The 23,151-nt window shown below is 36.1% G+C and overlaps 1 protein-coding gene across 4 annotated transcripts in view; it reads right to left on the reverse strand.

Moving 5' to 3' along the window:
* Positions 1-2,508: 2,508 nt before the first annotated feature.
* The window catches only part of LOC106056676 (inverted formin-2-like), a 42,586-nt gene continuing 21,943 nt past the window's right edge, over positions 2,509-23,151 (reverse strand). For all 4 annotated transcript variants that reach the window (XM_056038151.1, XM_056038152.1, XM_056038153.1 and 1 more), the window contains 10 exons: positions 19,990-20,476; positions 16,792-16,940; positions 15,041-15,205; positions 14,511-14,630; positions 11,967-12,104; positions 11,673-11,854; positions 8,901-9,024; positions 8,592-8,756; positions 5,210-5,291; positions 2,509-4,564 (listed from right to left, as the gene is read on the reverse strand). In XM_056038151.1, coding sequence (XP_055894126.1) covers positions 4,383-4,564; positions 5,210-5,291; positions 8,592-8,756; positions 8,901-9,024; positions 11,673-11,854; positions 11,967-12,104; positions 14,511-14,630; positions 15,041-15,205; positions 16,792-16,940; positions 19,990-20,476 — 1,794 coding nt within the window. In that variant the 3' untranslated portion in view covers positions 2,509-4,382. The remainder of the gene's footprint in view (positions 4,565-5,209; positions 5,292-8,591; positions 8,757-8,900; positions 9,025-11,672; positions 11,855-11,966; positions 12,105-14,510; positions 14,631-15,040; positions 15,206-16,791; positions 16,941-19,989; positions 20,477-23,151) is intronic.

Below are 23,151 nucleotides of genomic sequence, written 5' to 3' on the forward strand. Positions count from 1 at the left end.
CAGGATCAGACAAGGTGGTATTGGAGTAGGTGCGTAGCAGCAAGTTTCAATCGAGGATGTCAGCAGGAAAAGGAATTCAAATCTCAGCTACCGGGGCAGAGGTCAACTTGACCCTTTGCTGACCGGTGCTTGGTCAAGTTCAGCCGACCCGTATACCAGGTCCTCCCCACTACACATATAACGTAGGTTAAAGGTGGCATTCGCTTTGGTGGTAGAGGAGCCTGCCATTTTATGTTTGGCATGCTTTTCTTCCAGAGCTGAAGCCAACACGTTTTAGCTGTCCATAGACTTCTTGGTCACCATCTCTCTCCACATAGTGCGGTTTAAGACAATGTCTTTCCAAAATTAACATCAATGTCCACTACTTTAAGGTCCCGTTTGATTACATCCACATGTCCCGAAAGTCACAAATTTGCGAATAAGCTACACACTTCTTGATCTCAGCTGGTTCTAATTCTAGTAAGCGATCCTTCCTTTACATCTCTCTTGATCTCAGCTGGTTCTAATACTAGTAAGCGATCCTTCCTTTACATCTCTCTTGATCTCAGCTGGTTCTAATTCTAGTAAGCGATCCTTCCTTTACATCTCTCTTGATCTCAGCTGGTTCTAATTCTAGTAAGCGATCCTTCCTTTACATCTCTCTTGATCGCAGCTGGTTCTAATTCTAGTAAGCGATCCTTCCTTTACATCTCTCTTGATCTCAGCTGGTTCTAATTCTAGTAAGCGATCCTTCCTTTACATCTCTCTTGATCTCAGCTGGTTCTAATTCTAGTAAGCGATCCTTCCTTTACATCTCTCTTGAACCATAGTTTGCTTAAAAAATTAAAATATTTTGGCATTAATGGTCCACTGCATCAGTGGATTAAAGACTTTCTGATAGGGAGAGAACAAACTGTAATAATAAATGGCTCTAAATCAACACCGATAACAGTAAACTCAGGTGTACCTCAAGGAACAGTCTTGGGTCCACTACTATTTTTAATTTACATAAATGATTTACCAAATTGCATTACTTCAGGAACAAAAGTCAGATTATTTGCAGACGATTGCATAATATATAGAACAATAAAAACAACACAAGACACAGATATTTTACAAAGAGAATTAGTTGAATTACAGAAATGGGAATCAAATTGGAGCATGTCTTTCCACCCAGAAAAATGTCAGTTGTTAAGAGTAACAAAAAACTAAAACAAATTAATTCCACTTATCTTATTCATGGCAAACCAGTAACACAGACTAAAAACGCAAAATACCTAGGTGTTATAATAAATGAAAAACTGTCATTGTATCCACATAGTGATGAAACTACAAAAAAATCAAACAAAGCATTAGGATTTATTAAAAGAAATTTCTATAAATCAAATAAGAACATAAAACTAAAATGTTATTTAACCTTGGTTAGGCCAATAATAGAATATGCATCCTCTGTTTGGGACCCCTCAACTCAAGAAAACATTAAGAAACTAGAACAGACACAAAATAGAGCAGTGCGATTCATAACAAACGAATATTCACATTTGACTAGAGTAACACCTTTAGTAAAATCACTAAATTTAGAAAGCCTTCAGGACAGAAGGCTCAAAAGTAAAGTAGCAATAATACATAAAACACTGAACCATAATCTTCAAATACAAAAACAAAATTTAATAAAATACTCTGAAAGACACAAAGATAAAGGCACATTCCTCGTCCCATATGCTAGGACAAATTTGTACAAATACTCCTTCTTCCCTAGTGCTATTAGAGCATGGAATGGGTTGCCTGAGCTAGCCAGGAAAACCAGTGACTTGGCAGAATTTAAGTCATTGGTTAATATGCATGACTAAATGCATGACGCGTAGGACGTAATCATCTTCTTTTTTGAAGTAACGTCTGTATTATATAAGATAAGATCTCAGCTGTTCTAATTCTAGTAAGCGATCCTTCCTTTACATCTCTCTTGATCTCAGCTGGTTCTAATTCTAGTAAGCGATCCTTCCTTTACATCTCTCTTGATCTCAGCTGGTTCTAATTCTAGTAAGCGATCCTTCCTTTACATCTCTCTTGATCTCAGCTGGTTCTAATTCTAGTAAGCGATCCTTCCTTTACACCTCTCTTGATCGCAGCTGGTTCTAATTCTAGTAAGCGATCCTTCCTTTACATCTCTCTTGATCTCAGCTGGTTCTAATTCTAGTAAGCGATCCTTCCTTTACATCTCTCAGGATCTCAGCTGGTTTTAATTCTAGTAAGCGATCCTTCCTTTAAATCTCTCTTGATCTCAGCACTTCAAAGTGGTACTGAACGTTTGATTCAACTACAATGTCAACACTAACTGTTTTCATTGACCAAACATGGAGTTAAGTCCTTGTATTTGTATTTTGGGTTTTTGGCACATCGGCACAATTTAGGTCATGTCGTGCCTACGCACAAATTAAATAATCCGTAAGACACAAAGATACGTTAAATTTGTTTTGTTTTTTTCATTGTTCATTATTGACAATTATTAACAAAGTAACAATAACGGAATGGTTTTTTTAATGATTATTTTATTGAAATTGTTCTAATATTAGATGTCGACATATTTTGTTGTTCAAAGTCATACAAATAAATGTTTGTATCTCTGTCTTAAGAATCAAATTTATGGCGTTATTATGAAATAGTTGAAGATTTCCAATTCTACAAACAACATGCTTCCAAGCCTTAAATGTTGATCTTAGAATAAGAGAATGTAAATAAGATCTAATTTACAATTATGAGAACTAGTGGATTAGTTTACAGAGAAATCTTAACTTTGCGTCTGTAGCCTATACATTCAGAATCCTACTGTCTTGCAAGTAGACAAAGTACGAATAGCCAGCCTAACCCTAACCCTTTCAATTCATTTCAGATCAAAAAGATGATCCAACTTTTATAAATATGAAGATATTGAATAACACTGTGAGTAATTTTAAATAATCATTTTCAATGTAAATCTATTTTCTTGATTTTTCACTAAATGAATAAATCATGTTTCCTTCTGAAATCTCAATTTATTTTCTATAAGATTTTGTTCTTATAAAGTTTATAATACATTTAAATAATATTGTTTTTCACTTACTTTGATTTTATAGTTATGCACAAATGATTGTGTTTTTAAGTTAGTAATCATCATGAATCCTTTAGAATTGTGAATGTTTGTATTGTCAATCTGTAAGAAGGAAATTATCCTTCAATAAGAGAAGTCCATTTGGTGACTTCTTACTTAGAATTAGTTCATCTAATAGATTTTCACTTTTCAAAAGCTCTCATAACTAGCCAAACATTTCACTGACATTAATAAAAAAGTTGGATAATTTTTATTCAGTTTATGTCTTTATGTCTTATAAATTCCTTATTTCCAGCGTGCTTCCCATTGTGCTAATCAACTTAGCACTTCAATTGCTTCCCATTGTGCTAATGAACTGAGCACTTCAATCACATCCCATTGTGCTAATGAACTGAGCACTTCAATTGCTTCCCATTGTGCTAATGAACTGAGCACTTCAATCACATCCCATTGTGCTAATGAACTGAGCACTTCAATTGATTCCCATTGTGCTAATGAACTGAGCACTTCAATTGCTTCCCATTGTGCTAATGAACTGAGCACTTCAATTGCTTCCCATTGTGCTAATGAACTGAGCACTTCAGTTGCTTCCCATTGTGCTAATGAACTGGGCACTTCAATTGCTTCCCATTGTGCTAACGAACTGAGAACTTCAATTGCTTCCCATTGTGCTAATGAACTGAGCACTTCAATCACATCCCATTGTGCTAATGAACTGAGCACTTCAATCACATCCCATTGTGCTAATGAACTGAGCACTTCAATCACATCCCATTGTGCTAATGAACTGAGCACTTCAATTGCTTCCCGTTGTGCTAATGAACTGAGCACTTCAATTGCTTCCCATTGTGCTAATGAACTGAGCACTTCAATTGCTTCCCATTGTGCTAATGAACTGAGCACTTCAATTGCTTCCCATTGTGCTAATGAACTGAGCACTTCAATCACATCCCATTGTGCTAATGAACTGTTTCCTTCAATGAAGAGAAGCAAAGGTTAACAAAAGAAAGCAAAAACAAAATTAGATTGAAGTTTCCAAAGCTTTGCAAAGATTTATCTATATTTAAAAAGTGCACATTATTGAACTGTGCAAAAAAAAAAAATACTGTACTATAATACAATGTGATAGGTAAATGTGGGTATTAATATATTATACATTTGGAAATCTGGTGAAGTTAAAAAAAAGATAGAATAACATTGTATTTTGTAAAACAGAATGTATAGATCTAAGTTTATTCTCCTGTTTGTTCTACATAAAGATTCTATTTAAAACTCTACTCTTCACAAGCTCTACAAGTGATACAACACATTTCATCTACAAGCGCACACTTTCTGTAATGACATCAGGCACAGGTTTGGATTTTCTTTTCACTGATAGACGTCGGAGAACATTGCCTCTGCGAATTTCACTGACTAAGTTGTCCACAATTTTAGCATCCCCAGTACCTGCAAGGCCAGGCATCAATCTTGCTCCTGGAGGAAGTTCTTTTTGGGCACCTTTCAAATAAATAATCAAACAACAAATTCTGTCAAAATTAGTCTAACGAAAGTCTCACGAACAGGGAAGTGACGTCAGAAAATGAGTCCAAACATTACATATAGCAGTCACCATTGTTTATTTTGTTTCTTTTGTCTTACACGTTTTGGGTGATTCCATCTAGAACTAGCTCAATCCTTCAGCAGGGTGGCGGGCAGCGAGGTAGGTTCAAACTCGGGACCATTTAGTTTCTAAACACTAGAACAACAGTCTAGAGCGCATACATCGTTACAGACAAGCAACTATATCCACATCTTGCTGATGTCCAACCACGTCTACATTGTTACAGACAAACAACTATATCCACATCTTGCTGATGTCCAACCACGTCTACATTGTTACAGACAAACAACTATATCCACATCTTGCTGATGTCCAACCACGTCTACATTGTTACAGACTTCCACCCCTTTCACATTATAAAGGCACTAGTTGGGGAAAAGTAAAGGTGTTGGTCCTCGTGAACCGTGGGCACAGAGACAGCTGATTTACATTAACTGCCCTATAGTGCGCAAGGTCTGAAAGGGGAAATGTACTTTTTTTTTAAAAAGGCAATCATGGTAGAGGATATTTTTGTTTCAAATCAATAGGATAAGGAAACTTACTTTTTCTTTTCTCCAGAAGTTCTTCGTGTGCTCTCTTTCTCAGTTCAGCTTTCTCAGCTTGCTGTTTCCACGAGGAGATCTCCTGTGACACAATACATTCCAGAGTTAGTTTTATAAACTTTTGTATCAACACACTAGCGGATCCAGAACTTTGGAGTGGGGGGGTGGCGATTTTTGTCCGAACCCTAACGTCCAGTAAACCCTAACCCTAAGCATAAACGCGCGTACAGCATATATATAGATCTTGGTGAGGAGGGATTTTGAATAAACTTTGTCGGATGGTGCTGAGATCTCACAACCGTGATGCCGAGGATTCTATTCGAAGATGTCAACTAATAAGATGATCTAGATATTTACTTATAGTTTCAATGAAGAAAATCCTCTCAATTCAAATACAGAAACTTTTAATTTAAAACTTGGGAACACGATATATACAGTATTTTACAAAATAAACTGTATCTAAATGAAACATTCAAAAGATTACTACTGAATTCTAAATGAAAAATGCGAATACACTTTCTGAATATCACCACGAGACTGAGGAATGAATTAATTATCTCTTGCTCCTTTGTTCGACACATAGCGTCTCCCCTCCTTCTTCCTGTCCTGCTTCCAATCAAATTAAAGTCTACTATCATGTGACAACGCTTCTCTTGACTTGACTGACGCGTGTCACTAGGTCATAGGGATTCCCAGGCTTGACATGAACTTTTGAACTAAGTTATTATTATTAAATAAAAAATAAAATAATATGTTTTACAAATGATACGTGATATATATATATTAAAATGTTGAAAAAAGCAGTGTTTCTCAACCTTCGGCGAAAAAAAGCACACAAAAAAGTCATGTTAAGGCCTTTCTCTTGACAGCTAGGGGGTTTAGGGAAGCGCTGTAAGCTCCGCCCAGTGAAGATCGGGGCGAAGCCCCGACGCCAAAAGAATAAGGCTTTGAGGATCGCCGCCGAAAAAAATTATTCAAAAACAAAACAAAAAATAGCCATGTAGAGGCATTTATCTAGACAGCTAGAGGGTCTGGAGGAGCGCTGCAAACTCCCACAATGGAGATCGGGGCGAAGCCCCGACGCCAAAATCGTTTTCTTGCATTCTTCACTGCAGAAACGCATTCTCCTGACATCTACAGCTTATTATTCATCGTACTAAGAAAGGACCTTTTGAATAATATTTTACTTGAAAAATATTCTAATATGATTTTACAGGCTCTTACTACATCGCAAATACAATCGATTTGTTCTTGAAAAGATAAGATACTTCACAGATTTAGATTAAGACTTTGAGGAACGCCGCCGAAAAAAAAATTTATTCGAAAAATAATATTTAAAATAAAAAAGCTCATTTGTAAGTGATACAATAAGCATGTTTGTCACTTGGTTTTGTTACAGAACTCGAATTTAAAGCTCTAAACAAAAACATTTCGGAAGTGAGCCTATTAGATTTTACTCTAATTTTTTTTTTGCATTTTTAGGGTGAAGCATACATTGTGAGTTATTGTCCCAAATTTTTGTTATACAACAGAAAAATATCAGTTTGAATAAAGGTTGAAAAAGATGACGGAAAATAATATTTGGGTTCAGACCTCATCTCAATTGTAACTCTTATAATGAAAAATTTCGTATGAATTCTAAATTTTCCAAAACAAAGTCTTTCTTAAAATAACTCAGATAAATTCGTATACAATTACATAAACTCTGTCGCCATATTTGACTTTTCTGTTTTAAAACGTCTTTTTTTCGTCTGGAAAGGAGAGATGGCGGTAGAGTAAAAAAGATCAATAGTAGGGGTGGGCAATTCGATGAAAGAATTTAATTTATGGCATATATAAATTGCATTAGTGACATTTTTTTTTTAATTTTGTAATTTCTTAAAAGTATTGGTTTGTTCAATGGGCGGAAGGCGATTTCATGTATCGCCCCTCCCACCTGGAACAACACTTTTTCAATTTTATATTTACTAATGATAAAATTTGAGATCAGAGTGTGTATGCGACATAATATACAAATGGGTAAAAACATCAATATGTAGCTTATATTCAACTAATTTTGTTAAAAAAACTATGATTTCTCCATAAAAATAGGACCGCCCCTTCCACTAAGAGGGCTAGAGTGGGGAGGTCAGTAGAAGCTTTCTACTCATCAAATCGGCTAAGATACCAGAAGTGTAGCGACATAATATAAAAACGATATAGTAATTCAACTAATTTTTTCAAAAACTATGATTTCTAAATAAAAGTAGGACCGCCCCTCCCCCCCACTAAGAGGGCTAGAGTGGGGAGGGCAGTAGAAGCTTTCTACTCATCAAATCGGCTAAGATACCAGAAAAGCTGCGACATAATATAAAAATGATATAGTAATTTAACTAATTTTGTTCAAAAACTATGACCGCCCCCCCCCCCATTCAAAGGGTTTAGGTGGAAAGGGCAGTAGATGAATGCCCCCCCCCTCTCGAAAGTTTATTGTTGGGGGGTGGGGCGGTATGATGCCATCGCCGACGCCACCTCCCCATCCTACCAACTCGGCCAACATTATGGAGGTGGGGAGCGAAATAATCTAAAAAAAAGGTTGACATTTAAATATTTAAGATGTATTATTATTATAAATAATACATTCGTATACAAATTGTGTGATTTCTTTACTTAAGTTCCGCCGAGTGGGGGGGGGGGGGGGCAATCGCCCCTACCGCCCCCGCCCCCCCCCGCCGTGTAAGCCAGTGTATCAACATCATTGCAATCTCGTCTCGTCTCTGAATCCATATATATATAGAAACAAAAAGTAACGTGATTGCTTTTCCAATGAATTTATATATATATATATATATATATAAAGTTGGAACGAGACCTGAATTTGAACTCGAGGGCTCAAACCTATTTAAGCCTCAAACTAACCAATGGGCCAGGGAAGTGCTTATGAAAATAACAGATTTGATAGTTATCTATAGTTAGTTTTCAAACTTTCAAGCGGTCATCTATTTCTTTTTACATAGCTTAAATGGGACTAATTCAACTTATACCACCACATCTGTCAAGTAAAATTTATTTCCCTTGTTCAAAACCAAACAAATTAATTAATTACAAAAAGTTAATTTACTAATTGGTTGAATTTTTAAAAATTAATTTTTGTCTTGTCAGATAAAAGAAATATTATGCAAAATTTTGGCTTGCTCCAAGATTGAGGTGAGAGTAAGAACGTTTCACCAGGTGGATAGATTTGTTACAACGCGACTATATCTCATAATAAGGCACTTGTAAAATGTATGTATTTCAGTTGGGAGTAAATGCATACTCAGTATATAGTATATTTTGAAAGTAAATGTTTGCTTCTCTAAACTGTGTTTGTCTGCATTCATGTGTAAGGATTCTTAAGACCTACCTGCTGACATACTTTTACTCTGTCACAAAACTCTCGGAAAGCACTCAGAAACTCTTCAAGATTAAAAGAGTTCTCATTCTCACAGAAATGATGAGCTAATTTGTGACTTTGTTTCACGAGCAACTCAAGACTCTCATCAATATCCGATAAATCCCCTTCGGCTTCCTAATAAAATACAATAAAATTATCTCGTTATAGGCCCACTGATTTAAACAATAGTACATACTAATTAATGACAACTTAAAAGAAAAAGTAACGTTATATATACATATATATTTATCTGAAAGTAACTCTCGTCATGAACTCAACCTCAAGAAACTCTTTAAATTGGTCTTTAATTTCTTCATCAGCTTGTGTCTGAATCTGTTGAAGTAATTTCTGGACATTAGTTTTGATTTGGTGGAATTCCGACTTGACATTTTCTAAGGAAAACCTGCAGGAATAGAATTGCATCGAAACACAAATGATGAAGTGCTAGATAAAGTTGTATGGAAGTGGAAAGGGGGGGGGGTGTCTGAGAATATTTCATGTCCACAAAATGATGTAAAAACTGCGTATCAAATGTCTGACATTTCATTACTTCCAGATTTTGTTTTGGAGAGAATAGACAAGAATGAATGTAAGAAAACGTACGCTGCTTCCACTTCCAGTGTCACCATCAAAGGATCTATTGTAACAACTTTGTCGTGTCCTTATTTTCAAAGAGACCATTTCTTTTCAACGGACTGTAAAGAATTTTGTAACTGGGAAATTTCGGAAAGAATGTTCTGCTAAGATTGACAAATGTCTTACTTAAATCTGATTGCACGTCAACTAGGGGCACTTTGTTATTTCCCTTTATCAAGGAATTGTTGAAATCGGAATATTTCAACTTCAATAGTTTTTGTTTCAAACTTACATAAATACAGAGTAAGGAAACATGCCTCGCAAAAAGGCGATGCCTAAAACGTAACGTAGGCCTTTGTCTCTCTTCAAACAGTCGGTTATGCATTGAGAGAGTTCTGAATGAAAGCTTACAAAAGTTTAAAATCATGTCAACGTGAATCAGGAAGAATTTAGAGCGTATATTAATATTGAAATGAATTTTGTTTGTCTGGACCTTAAAAAATTGCGTCATGGACAACGACGTCACATTGCCAGGACAGTATAGCTTTTGGTCATCATGATGTGTGATGTCCCTGGCTCCATTAGCTCCAAAGGGTGTATTTTGATCCAAATCTTTACCTCTTACATTGATTTACCACAGAAATTAACCGATTTATTACTGATAAATAAACTCGTAACTTTACATTGGAATACTAAAATATAATTGTCACATTTTGGAAACAGATTCGTGTCATTGAAAAGAAAGAAAAAAATAGACGATTTGTTGAATTTTACACAACAGTCACATGTGCCAAGATTATATTTGAATGTCAATAGTTATTATTTAAATGGTTTTTATTAAAACTAGAAACAGACTTAGTATCAATAAAGCATATTTTTCCAAGTCCATACCATACTGGTTTGAATAAAGGGGGGGCCTTCTCAACAGCAATTTAAGAGATTATGTTACTCGCCTTTAGCTAGATACTTGATCTATACATAAATATTTAGCCTGAAGGTAGCATTGATTTCATTCAGAACATTGAGCAAACGAAAAGAAAATAATCATTGTGTACTGTTTTTAGTGGCCACATCCCCAGAAAGATTGCAAAGAACTTCTTATAAATGTCATACATTCGTTGTTTCGTGACAAGTTGTTGATAATTGAATGAAAGTTGAGACACTATTAAACTCCAGCATCTTAAAGTATTCCATCAATCGGTAGAAGCGCAAATTTAACATCAAAACATCAAGTGAATCTCGGATATGCCTTGAATCCTTCCTGCTTAATGTATCTTTACTTCCTGATTCTGTCAATGTACTATACAAGACGTAAATTATACAACGACTTCTTGACTCTAAATGGACTGAATGCAAAGCATTATTTAATATCAAAAGATTACATCTATAAAAACTTCCTCACTAATGGGATAATTCTGATCCAGGAACTACAGATCAATATCACTCACCAGCATCACATATAAAATACTAGCAACATCAAAAACCATTGAAATGAACCAAATTTTCTTTACTCCATACCAATGTGGTAAAGTGAAACACAGCTAATAAAACTCATTGATGATTGTTCAAACGGCTTAGATAATAATGAGCAGATAGATGCCATTTTATTAGACTTTTGTAAGACACTTGACAAAGTTCACTACCATAGCTTGCTAACAAAATAAAAACATTTCGGCATAGCTGGTCAAATGACACCAATAGACACTAACTCTCCAAATGAGAACCGATAAAAGTCAACACAAGGGTACTACAAGGGGCAGTCTTAGGCCTTCTAGGGTACTTCAAGGGGCAGTCTTAGGCCTTCTAGGGTACTTCAAGGGGCAGTCTTAGGCCTTCTAGGGTACTTCAAGGGGCAGTCTTAGGCCTTCTACTGTTTCGTATGTATATATTGACTAACTAAATCGCATTGGTTCAGGAACATAATAAATAAAGCAACAAAAACAACACAATATATTGATACCGATATTTTACAAAAAGAACTAGAAGAATTACAGAAATGGGAATCTAATTGAACATGTTTTGCACCCAAAAAAAAGAAGCGATAATACAAAAAAAAAAAAAACACTGAACCATAATCTTCAAATACAAAAACAAAACTTATAAAATACTCAGAAAGACACAAAGATAAAGGCACACTTGTCATTCCATATGCTAGAACAAATGCTCATTCTCCACGCGTGTTATTAGAGCATGGACTGGATTGTTTGAATCAACCAGGAAAATCAACGACTTGGCAAATTTCAAGTCACTGATTAATATGCATGACTGTAGATTGACACAAGGATACCCGTAGGACGTAACTATCTTCTCTTTTGAAAAAAACGTCTCTATTTATAAGATAAGATAAATATTAATAAACCATTAAAACAAATAGACCGCTAACATAGAATTAAATAATTTTATTGTTTTTTTTTTTTTGGAAATGGAGAGTTGACATTACAATTGCTAAATAGTTCAATGTAAAAGTCAACTGACCGCGATGCTTTTTGTAGATCCTCCAGAAGGTCGTCTGTAAATGCAAGTGCATCTTTGTCTTTCGCTTCAGCTTCCTGCACCAGGACATGCAGCAGCGACAGTTTAGGGTCATTGGACTTGGTCAGTATGAGTTTGTTGAGGGAACAGATTTTGAAGCCAACTGCATCCCCTGCATTACTTCCCTGGGTCAATAATGTAAATCATTTATTACATGCTGGTTCATTCTAATCCTGAGCAACACAATAATGTTCAAAGAAAACAAAGTAAGAATAATAACCCTACTTAATGCTGTACCTTATTTATAAAATTTCCTGCAATTAGAACTAGCCTCAAGAACTTTTTCAATGCTGTGTTATTATACAGTCTTCGACAGATGCCTGATAGTAAAAGCAAATTAGATCGAACACTTGATAACTGATTTTGAAAATCAGACTGAAAATGAGAACAAAACATTACGTATATTATCAGTTTGAGTAGGTAGCTATTATTTAGAGATGATCTCCTCTGAAACAAAAATGTCATAAGTAAAATAAATCATTTCTTATACCTTTGAAACCAAGCCACCCGAAGAGACTCACAGTTGATGGTAGTCAAAATGTGATTACCCTTAGTAAAGCGACGATCTATTTCTGTAAGTTGTACTTCATTTCATATTATGCTATGTAAAGCATCGACATTTACAGTAAGGCGAGTCCATTAGTCTGTTTGAGATACATGTTTTACTCTCACAGTTGTATTTTCTCGCAGAATTAAGCGAGTCACGTGACTTTTCTAACGCTCCAAATCTCAAGTGTACATGATCGTACAAACGTGTCTATCCAACTTAGCTACATGCTATGCAACCATCGTACTCCCTCCCATCGTACTCCCTCCCATCGTACTCCCTCCCATCGTACTTCCTCCCATCGTACTTCCTCCCATCGTACTCCCTCCCATCGTACTTCCTCCCATCGTACTTCCTCCCATCGTACTCCCTCCCATCGTACTCCCTCCCATCGTACTTCCTCCCATCGTACTTCCTCCCATCGTACTCCCTCCCATCGTACTTCCTCCCATCGTACTTCCTCCCATCGTACTTCCTCCCATCGTACTCCCTCCCATCGTACTTCCTCCCATCGTACTCCCTCCCATCGTACTTCCTCCCATCGTACTCCCTCCCATCGTACTTCCTCCCATCGTACTTCCTCCCATCGTACTTCCAACTCCAGCTTCACGAAAAAAAGGCAATATATATTTATATATATTTTATTTTACTTTTTAAGACTGAGTAAACCAGTGGTAACCAGACAATAACGCATGTGTCTATAATGGCCAGACTATCACGCATGTGTCTATAGTGGCCAGACTATCACGCATGTGTCTATAGTGGCCAGGCTATCACGCATGTGTCTATAGTGGCCAGACTATCACGCATGTGTCTACAGTGGCCAGACTATCACGCATGTGTCTACAGTGGCCAGACTATCACGCATGTGTCTACAGTGGCCAGACTATCACGCATGTGTCTACAGTGGCCAGACTATCACGCATGTGTCTATAGTGGCGCATTGCGCGATTAGAAGCGCACAATGCCCTAGAGATAATATAAGAAAAACTATGCATGCTCGTCAAAAATAATTACCGATTTTTAGTAAAAAAAAAAGTACAAGAGAAATTTAACTCATGTCATTAAAGTCTTGATAGACAAGAACTCTTCCTATAAACTACTACATGTACAAATATCAACTAGGAAACAGATTTTAAAAAATGTACGTGACATAATGTAACACTTTCCAACTTTCTTAGCAAGCTGAATGTTGACGATAGTCCGACGGTTAGAGGCCGTGTCGGATTATCGAAAACGTCCAACTTTAACTGTACTTCAAAGAATTGAGCCGTATATATATATGTGTGTGTGTGTGTCCAGAACATTCTATTTATGATGTAATAAGAGATTCTCTTCAAGTTTCAATGATATAAAATAAGAGAATCTCTTCAAGTTTCAATGATATAAAATAAGAGACTCTCTTCAAGTTTCAATGATATAAAATAAGAGACTCTCTTCAAGTTTCAATGATATAAAATAAGAGACTCTCTTCAAGTTTCAATGATATAAAATAAACAATGGACGAAAAAAGAAAAAAAAAAGATTGACCTAAAACAAAATCCTCCACTTTGGGGATATTCCCCCGATTGAAATGTTTTTCTTTCTCTTGGTGTGGTTTTCAATGGATTTCACAAACTGTTCTATTTTCTCCCTATTTTTACCATACATCTATTCAAGTCAGGGAGGGAGGGCGGAGGGTGAGTGGACGTTGATCTTAAAAATGGCTCTTACGATTCTCCAAGAAATTTAACAATTGATAGACAATAGAGAATCAAAAACGTACAACCACTTAAAAACTGCAACTATAGAAAAACAACACATGAGATGAATTGAAGAGGCGACACACACGCATGAGCAGCAAAAGCATGCATTGTCGCCGATACTTCGAATTAGAGAGTATGTCGAATAAAAAAGTGTCGGACTAAGAAAGGTCAACTGTACTTGAAAACAGTGTGACTTTGACTAGTCCAAGTCTACAGAATCAGTTTTACATCGAGTTTGAATGTGTTCTACACAAACAATGTGGTCTACGTAGTAAAGAGGTTTGTGTTCATCTAGTTGTTTAGTTCAGAGGTACTGGTGATAGCAAATAGTCAATTATCTTAAAAGTTCTTTCTTTGTCTCTGCATTTATATGATAGTAAAATATTGAAAATAATAAGCAATACTTCTTTTATTTGACGTATACCTACTAATTAGAATCTATAGCTTATGACATAACGAAACAAACATGACTAGATTGTCAGGCTCTACCTTGAGGAGCATAAGCTCAAGACGTAATTTATAACAAGGAACAGAAATAAGCTGCATAAAAAACTTCTCGGCGTTTCCAAGTTTGTCTGCGTCACCATCATAGTTCTGTATCATCTCAGCCTGTAGAGAGGAACATTTAGTGCAAGATTATAAAGTGGGGAAGGGAGACGAGGTCTGAACATCTCAAGACTTACCTCGTCCATCAAAGGCAATATTAAGGGAGACGAGGTCTGAACATCTCAAGACTTACCTCGTCCATCAAAGGCAATATTAAGGGAGACGAGGTCTGAACATCTCAAGACTTACCTCGTCCATCAAAGGCAATATTAAGGGAGACGAGGTCTGAACATCTCAAGACTTACCTCGTCCATCAAAGGCAATATTAAGGGAGACGAGGTCTGAACATCTCAAGACTTACCTCGTCCATCAAAGGCAATATTAAGGGAGACGAGGTCTGAACATCTCAAGACTTACCTCGTCCATCAAAGGCAATATTAAGGGAGACGAGGTCTGAACATCTCAAGACTTACCTCGTCCATCAAAGGCAATATTTTGATGAGGCCTTTTAATTTTTCAACACCAATATTGCGAGCTTCACCTTTTCGAATTAAATCAACAATGGCGGCGTTATTTTTTCTGAATTGTTTCAGAAAAATATTGACATTCATACTTCGCTTGGGATCAAGAAGACTTATCTGAAATCAACAAAACAAACTTATCTGAAATCAACAAAACAAACTTATCTGAAATCAACAAAACAAACTTATCTGAAATCAACAAAACAAACTTATCTGAAATCAACAAAACAAACAACCTTATCTGAAATCAACAAAACAAACAACCTTATCTGAAATCAACATAACAAATAAAATTATCTGAAATCAACAAAACAAACTTATCTGAAATCAACAAAACAAACAAACTTATCTGAAATCAACAAAACAAACAAATTTATCTGAAATCAACATAACAAATAAACTTATCTGAAATCAACAAAACAAACAAACTTATCTGAAATCAACAAAACAAACAAACTTTTTGAATAGAAGTTCATGTTAGTACCAAACTGCAAGGACTAGACTTAGTCAAAGAACAGACTGACAGGGGAACAGTATATCAGCAAGTAATAGACAACAATTTAGGGTGATGCGAAAAGATGACTACAGATTACAAAAATATTTCTAAAATAATGTTTTTTGAACTTCCATTTCAAGAATCTGTGTTTTATATTTGACTTCAGGAATTATTGTAACCAAGATGCCATATGTATGGTCATCTTTTAGAGCATTTCGACATGTGAGATAAATAGAAAGGCTGAGGGTCATAGCTCAACATACTTCTATGGAGACTATTATATACTTCTAAGGAGACTATTATATACTTATATGAAGACATTATATACGTCTAAGGAGACAATTATATACTTCTATGAAGACATTATATACTTCTAAGGAGACTATTATATACTTATATTAAGACATTATATACTTCTAAGGAGACTATTATTTAATTGTATGGACACTATTATATACTTCTATGAAGACATTATATACTTCTAAGGAGACTATTATATAATTGTATGGACACTATTATATACTTCTATGAAGACATTATATACTTCTAAGGAGACTATTATATACTTCTAAGGAGACTATTATATACTTCTAAGGAGACTATTATATACTTCTATGAAGACATTATATACTTGTATGGAGACTATCATATAATTCTAAGGAGACTATTATATGCTTATAAGAAGATATTATATACTTCTAAGGAGACTATTATATACTTATATTAAGACATTATATACTTCTAAGGATACTATTATATAATATTAAGACATTATATACACTTAAGGAGACTATTATATACTTATATGAAGACATTATATACTTCTAAGGAGACTATTATATACTTAGATGAAGACATTATATACCTCTAAGGAGACTATTATATACTTGTATGAAGACATTATATACTTCTAAGGAGACTATTATATACTTGTATGGAGAAAGTTATAAACTGGTAAGGAAACTTCGACATACTTCTACTACATATAATTTGAAGAAAGAATAATTAAAATCATCAAAAAGAAAGTGTTTTTTTTTATTAATTTGGGTTTAGAGAGAAGAAATGTTTATACGAAAGATTGTATTGAACTATTGTACACACATGTTTAGAGAGGGGAAATGTTTATACGATAGATTGTATTGAACTATTGTCAACACATATTTAAGGGGGCATAGTTAAACACAGTAGTAACATAGACAAAAAATACCTCATTTGGAGATGCGTGCGCTTTTGTTACTTTGTCATCAGTTTTAGCTTCCTCTTTGGACATTTTAGCACAGAAAAGTTCCTCCAATTTGTTGTACTCTATTTGTATACCACCGTCCATACAACTCACATCTCCCCAAATACTGTTTTCTGCATTGCAAATGTATAGCACACGTCAAATAATAAGTCAAGTAGCTTTCGTTGTTATTAATAGCACACTAAAACTAAGAAGATACAAGGCACAGATCACAAAGAATAGACTCAAGAAAACTTTTGTTCCCATGGCAATTAAAGGATTGAATCCAATCCAACTTTTTGATGTAAACTTCAAATGTGTGAATGACTTTTGTGTGTGAATTTGTGTATCAGAAAAAGCCGGATACTTGAATTAAACTAGTCCTAAAAAAAAACAGAGATCTTGGGTAAAAGACTCGTCAAAAAAAGTACTGTAAATGTGTAGTTTCACATGCCTAGTTTCAGGTGTTTTCTTTTTAACGCCTTTGATCTCAACTCCCCGTATTTTGAGCAGAAATGTTTATCTATCAGGTACACTTAAATTCTTTTCATGGCCTAACCATGCCTGACACCCCCAAAATCATTGAAAGATAACTCTTTTATTTCTGCAAGTCGGATAAGAGTTACCAAAAACGTAACTTTTGCGGCGAAAAAAAAAGGAGGAAGGGAAACAAGTAATCTCTGTATTCTCCCGTCACTAAATAGAAGGACAGGATTACAATTGCGGGGCCCGGATTGCGCAAGGCCCATTTCGGGTAGGGATCGGATAATAAATGAAATTGAAGAGTTTGTATTAGAAATTTAATTCGTCTTTGCATTTGATTCATTCTTGACTACGTACAGAATTACTTTACGAGCCTTGCGTGTAGCGAAGTCATACAGTATAGCATCAAAATTCTGTTTCCTGCATAGATCACGCTCAATAGCAAGAATTACCAAATGTATCCAATCTATCTTCGAGAATTGTTGACCTCAAGTAATTCTTCATTATTTTGAGGTTGCGAGAAGCTTCTTTTACCAGATTCCACAATTACGGACATTGCATAATGCCGTTTTTTTAAATCGCGCGTAGGATTGGCGTTTTCCATATTAAAATATTGAATGTCATCCCAAAATGACATTTTTGTCTATATTTCAGGAGATTTTAAAGAGTTTTCAAAAGATTTTAATAATTTCCGGAGATTTCAAGGACTTTTTCGCATATTTTGCAATTTTAGATTTCTAGGAGCCCCTGGTAAATCAGAAGACCGAGGAAAATCTGTTATAAGTTATAAAATGGTTTAATTTAATAATTTACTCCTAGAATTAGCGTGGGTCCTATGAAAGTGCGGGACCCACTGAGGTCGCATAGGTCGCAGTGGCATGGCCGGCCATGCAAAGTAGCGGCGCATGCTATGCCGTGGGTCGACTAGTGTCAGTTTAATTAAAAAAGAGAACAGAAACTGCAAAAGATATATAAGGAAAATGTACTTTCGGTCCATTTTAGTTTGGATCAAAGAAATGAAACGCGTCTAGCGATTTCTATTATTAGATTGTGTTGTATGACTTTGTATGAATTGTAAGAATTAGATTGTGATATGAATTATTTTGTAAATAAGAATAAGATAAATGTGATATGATTTATTTAGTATGGTAAGAATAAGTAAGTGAAACGACTTACTATGTACTGTAAGAATTAAAGGTGTGCTATATGAATTTGTTTTGTAAAGTAATAATTAAATGTGTGTGACATGGGCCTAGCAAGGATTTTTTTTGGGAGGGGGGGGGGAGAAATGTTTTTTTTATATATAAGAGGTATTTTCTAGCTTCAAATCCACTGGAGAGGGTTTAAATTTAAAACAACCTTTGGTTACGCTCATAGAACTTTGAGTGTGTAATTTGCTCTTTTTATATGAAAGAGGTGGTTATTAGCTGTAAACCCCGCTGGGGGGTAGGGGGTTAAACATAAAACCCCTCTTGGCTACGCTCATAGAATCTGGTGACTGAAAAATGGATAGTCATATATTGAAGAGGAGGTTTTATCGTTAATTTCGGAGGGGGTTTTAAAATCAAAATCTTCCATATACTCTTGGAATTAGGGGATTGTCGTTGCGTTATTTTTTTTTGTTTCGTTTAATAGAAGGGAATTCAACTGCAAAACACATGGTAGGGGGTTAAAAACTAAAGTTCCCATTGGCTGCGCTGGGACAAGTCATGGTCTAGTATTAAAACCTCACCTAAAATAAACAAAATCAAAGCAAAAATCAGTCACTAAACTCCGACCCCCCCCCCCCGCAGGGGGGGATTTCATTTGGGGGGGAGAGTAGGCCGTTGAAACCCTAACCCACTCCGGCTACGCCCATGGTTGGGGCGGTTCAAACTAAAAAATCTCTGGAGTTGTTTTTTTTAAATTCGAAACCCCATTTAGCTACGGTCATTGAAATTGGTGACTGTAGTTTGCTTTAGAATATTATTGAAGAGGGGTCTTTAATCTCAAAACTATCTGTAGGGAATTTTAAACTCAAAACCACCCGGAGGGGGTTTTAAACTCTGGAGAGGGGGTTAAACTCAAAACTCCCCTTGGCTACACTCATAGAATTTTGTGTGTGTAGTTTGTTTTAATTTTATATTGAAGAAGGGGTTTTATCATAAAAAAAACATTTTGAAGGGGTTTTAAGCTCAAAATCCCTTAGAGCTACGCTCATAGAATTTGGTGACTGTCTTAGTTATTGGTCTAGTCACCTGAACGCTCCAACATAACAAAAATGAGAACGAAGAAGAAGAAGGTGACTGTCGTTTGCATTTTTTTTTTTTATAGAAGAGGGTTGGAATTAAGCTCAAAACCCCCATTGGCTACGCTGGGGCAAGTGATGGTTTAACATTAAAATCTCGCCTAAAATAGACAAAATCAAAGCAAAAAAAAATATCACAGAATTCCACCACCCCTCATAGCGTGTGATATGACTTATTTTTTTGTAAAGTAAGTATTCGTTGTGTCTGATATGAGTTATTTGGTATGATAAGAATTATATGTAAGTAATTTGTTCATTTTTTTTGTAAAGTAAGAATTACATGTGTGAGATATGACTTTTTTGTAAGATTAAAATTAGATGTGTGTGACATGATTTATTTGTGTATGGTAAGAATTAGATGTGTGTGACATGATTTATTGTGTATGGTAAGAATTAGATGTGTTACAACTTACTATTAATCTGTAATGCTGGGACCTTATTCCAAATAAAATGTTTCATTTGACAGTTTGGCTCTGGTGTTGGTATTGTGGTCACTACAGAGATGGGAGACAATTGTGGGACTGGAACTGGTGGAGCACCTGGTACCTTTAAACCTAAGACTGAAGGAGGAGGTGGTGGAGGAGGAGGAGCTCCAGGTGTGAATCCACCAAGCAGTGGAGGTGGAGGAGGAGGGCCAGGGGTGTATCCACCAAGCAGTGGAGGTGGAGGAGGAGGGCCAGGGGTGTATCCACCAAGCAGTGGAGGTGGAGGTGGTGGGCAAGGAGGGGGTGGAACTAAAGGTGGTGGCATTGGAGGAGATGGCGGAGGAGGGGGGGCGCATGGTTGTGGAGGAGCGACTTCTGAGGGTGCCGATGCTTCTGGTCTGGTACCACTAAGTATGGCTGACTTTCTTTGCAATCTAGAAGATGATACTGCTGAAGATGATGTTGATAAACTTTCCTGTAATGTTACAAAAATAATTGCAATCAAATGTATCCACCCACTGAACTCTCTCATTTGCAATCTTAAAATATGCACATAAGTAAATCTAAAAACTTGTGTTTTTTTTTTACAATCGCGGCTCCGTGTGCTGTGTTCTTCTAGTACTCATTTTTTTTAAATTAAAAATTAAATTTCATTTTGAATACCAAGAGAAAAATATATTTATTTCTAAACACTTACAAGATTCAGAAATGTTAATTTGTCTACAGAACTGTGCATGGGCGTAGCCAGGATTTTTTTTCGGGGGGGGGGATTCCACTCCCGCCCCCCCCCCGCGGAAAAAAAGTATATATATATATATATATATATATATATATATGTGTGTGTGTGTGTGTGTTTAACATAATTAATCTTTGTTACATTCTGACCCTTTCGGAAGACGCTTATTGTGCCCTAGAATAGGTTCTTCCTGGAATTAGTGGAAAACTTGTAGACTCCCCACCCTTGCTAGCTCGCAGCGCTCCCCCAGCGCGGGGCTAAGCCCTGCCGCCGAGCACTATCTGGTATTGAAAGCCAACAAAATGCATATTCTGAGGTATCTACAGTGCATTATCTTGCTATTAAAAAGTTTTATTTCAACAACTTAATGTGCTATTCTCTCTGACTTAGACCTTTAGCGCCGTTCGGCGCATTTTCCGGCAAGCTGTTTCCGCAACTCTTATTATGCGCAATTTATTTTGTCGGAGAACATGTCCCGCAAAACTTCATGCGACGCTCTGTCACAACCTTACTAAGGGTTCGACTCCCAGTTCGGCATATGATTTCTTTGATTTAGACCCGTTCTCTATAACTGACTCCTAAAATCTGTCTTAGCCATCTTTGTTGAGCCACATTTAGTGTTTTTCAATTTCGGCAGATGACTATTCACACTTTATTAATGGAGCCCAGCCACTGGTAGAAATTTGTAACCTTTCTTGACTACGCTCTTGGAATTACATGCCTGTATTTCGTTTTAGATTTTATATCGAAAAGGAAAGTTTTATCGTCAAAATCATCTATTGAGGGGTTTTAAACTAAAGAAATCTCTGGAGTTTTTTTTTTTTTAAATTCCAAACCCCATTTAGCTACGGTCATAGAATTTGGTGACTGTAGTTTGCTTTAAAATAATATTGAAGAGAGATTTTCAACTCAAAACGCTCTGTAGGGGAATTTTAAACTTAAAACCATCTGAAGGGGTTTTAAATTTTTAAAAAAGCCATCTGCAGGATGGGGGATTTAAACTCAAAACCCCTCATTAGCTTAGCTACGCTCAAAGAATTTTAGTGTGTAATTTGCTTTTTTTATATTGAAGAGGTATTTTTTAAACTCAAACCCCCTTTGGCTACGCTCATAACATTTTGAGTGCGTAATTTGCTTTTTTTTTAATATTGAAGAGGTACTTTTTAGCTTCAAACCCCAACTGGAGAGGGTGGGGGTTAAACTCAAAACCCCTTTGGCTACGCTCATAGAATTTTGAGTGTGTAATTTGCTTTTTTTATATTGAGAGGGGGTTTATCGTAATTTTTGGAGGCGGTTTTAAAGTCAAAATCTTCCTTAGCTGTTTTGGGGATTGTCGTTTGCATTTTTTTTAGTTTTGTTTATAGAAGAGGGGGATTTAACTGCAAAACCCCTGGTAGGGGCTTTTAAACTCAAAACCCCTTGTATGGGGTTTTAAACTCAAAACCCCCTGATAGTTTTTTTTTACTCAAAACCCTCTGGTAGGGGGTTTTAATCTCAAAACCCCCTGGTAGAGGGTTTTTAACTCAAAACCCCCTAGGCTGTGCTGTGGTAAGTGATGATTTAGTATTAAAATCTCACCTAAAATAAACACAATCAAAGCAAAAAATCAGTCACTGAATTCCGTTACCGGGGGGGCGGGGGGGGGGAATTTCATTTTAACCCCCCCCCCCCTGGCTACGCCCATGGAACTGTGTATTCCTAGTATTCTATCTGGTGCAAAAGACTTTCTAATCCCGGTGAAGATTGTGATTTTAAGCCACGTGACATTGAGGAGGCCCTTCAGTTAATACACTTAAATGGGTGCAAGACATTTGTTGGGAAAATTAAAAGTACAAGTTTTAGCATTGTGCTGGCTACGGTATGCCATAGAAGCAGACGAGCTTTATTTTTGCCCCCTGGATCGTAAGTTCTAAAATTGAATATCACACGTATCTTTTTAACATGCCAAATTGGACTAGATCTAGTAATCCTAATCATATTGGTCTAGTAATTTGAAGATCAATCAAGCATCATGAACTATTAACGTACACTTAGGACTGATACGCCATTACTCTGTTCCAAACAAACCAGTGACACTAAAATTGTCGTTTTGATTTATCGATGGTCGAATCAAATCCTGCCCGCTCCCATCCCCCTCGTGTTGCGGGAGGTTTGGACTAGGAAGTAAACTATCTTCAACTCTGAAGGATACCAGAATATACTGGTCAAGAGTTTGTTTAGGGAAATGTTATAAGGTATACCAACCTTTTTCGTTGAACCTATTGGTAGAGCTGATCAAATATTTTACTCTAGAACTGATAAGCATAGAAATAAGTAGAGTTTGTATCTAGGACCTTTGATTTGGGACAGAGTTATAATTCTGGAGGGTACACACAGTTTTCTTTCTGCCAACTTAAAGCACATTGAGCCTATCA

Source organism: Biomphalaria glabrata, chromosome 8 (assembly GCF_947242115.1).
Source record: "Biomphalaria glabrata chromosome 8, xgBioGlab47.1, whole genome shotgun sequence".
Classification (NCBI taxonomy): Eukaryota; Metazoa; Mollusca; class Gastropoda; family Planorbidae; genus Biomphalaria; species Biomphalaria glabrata.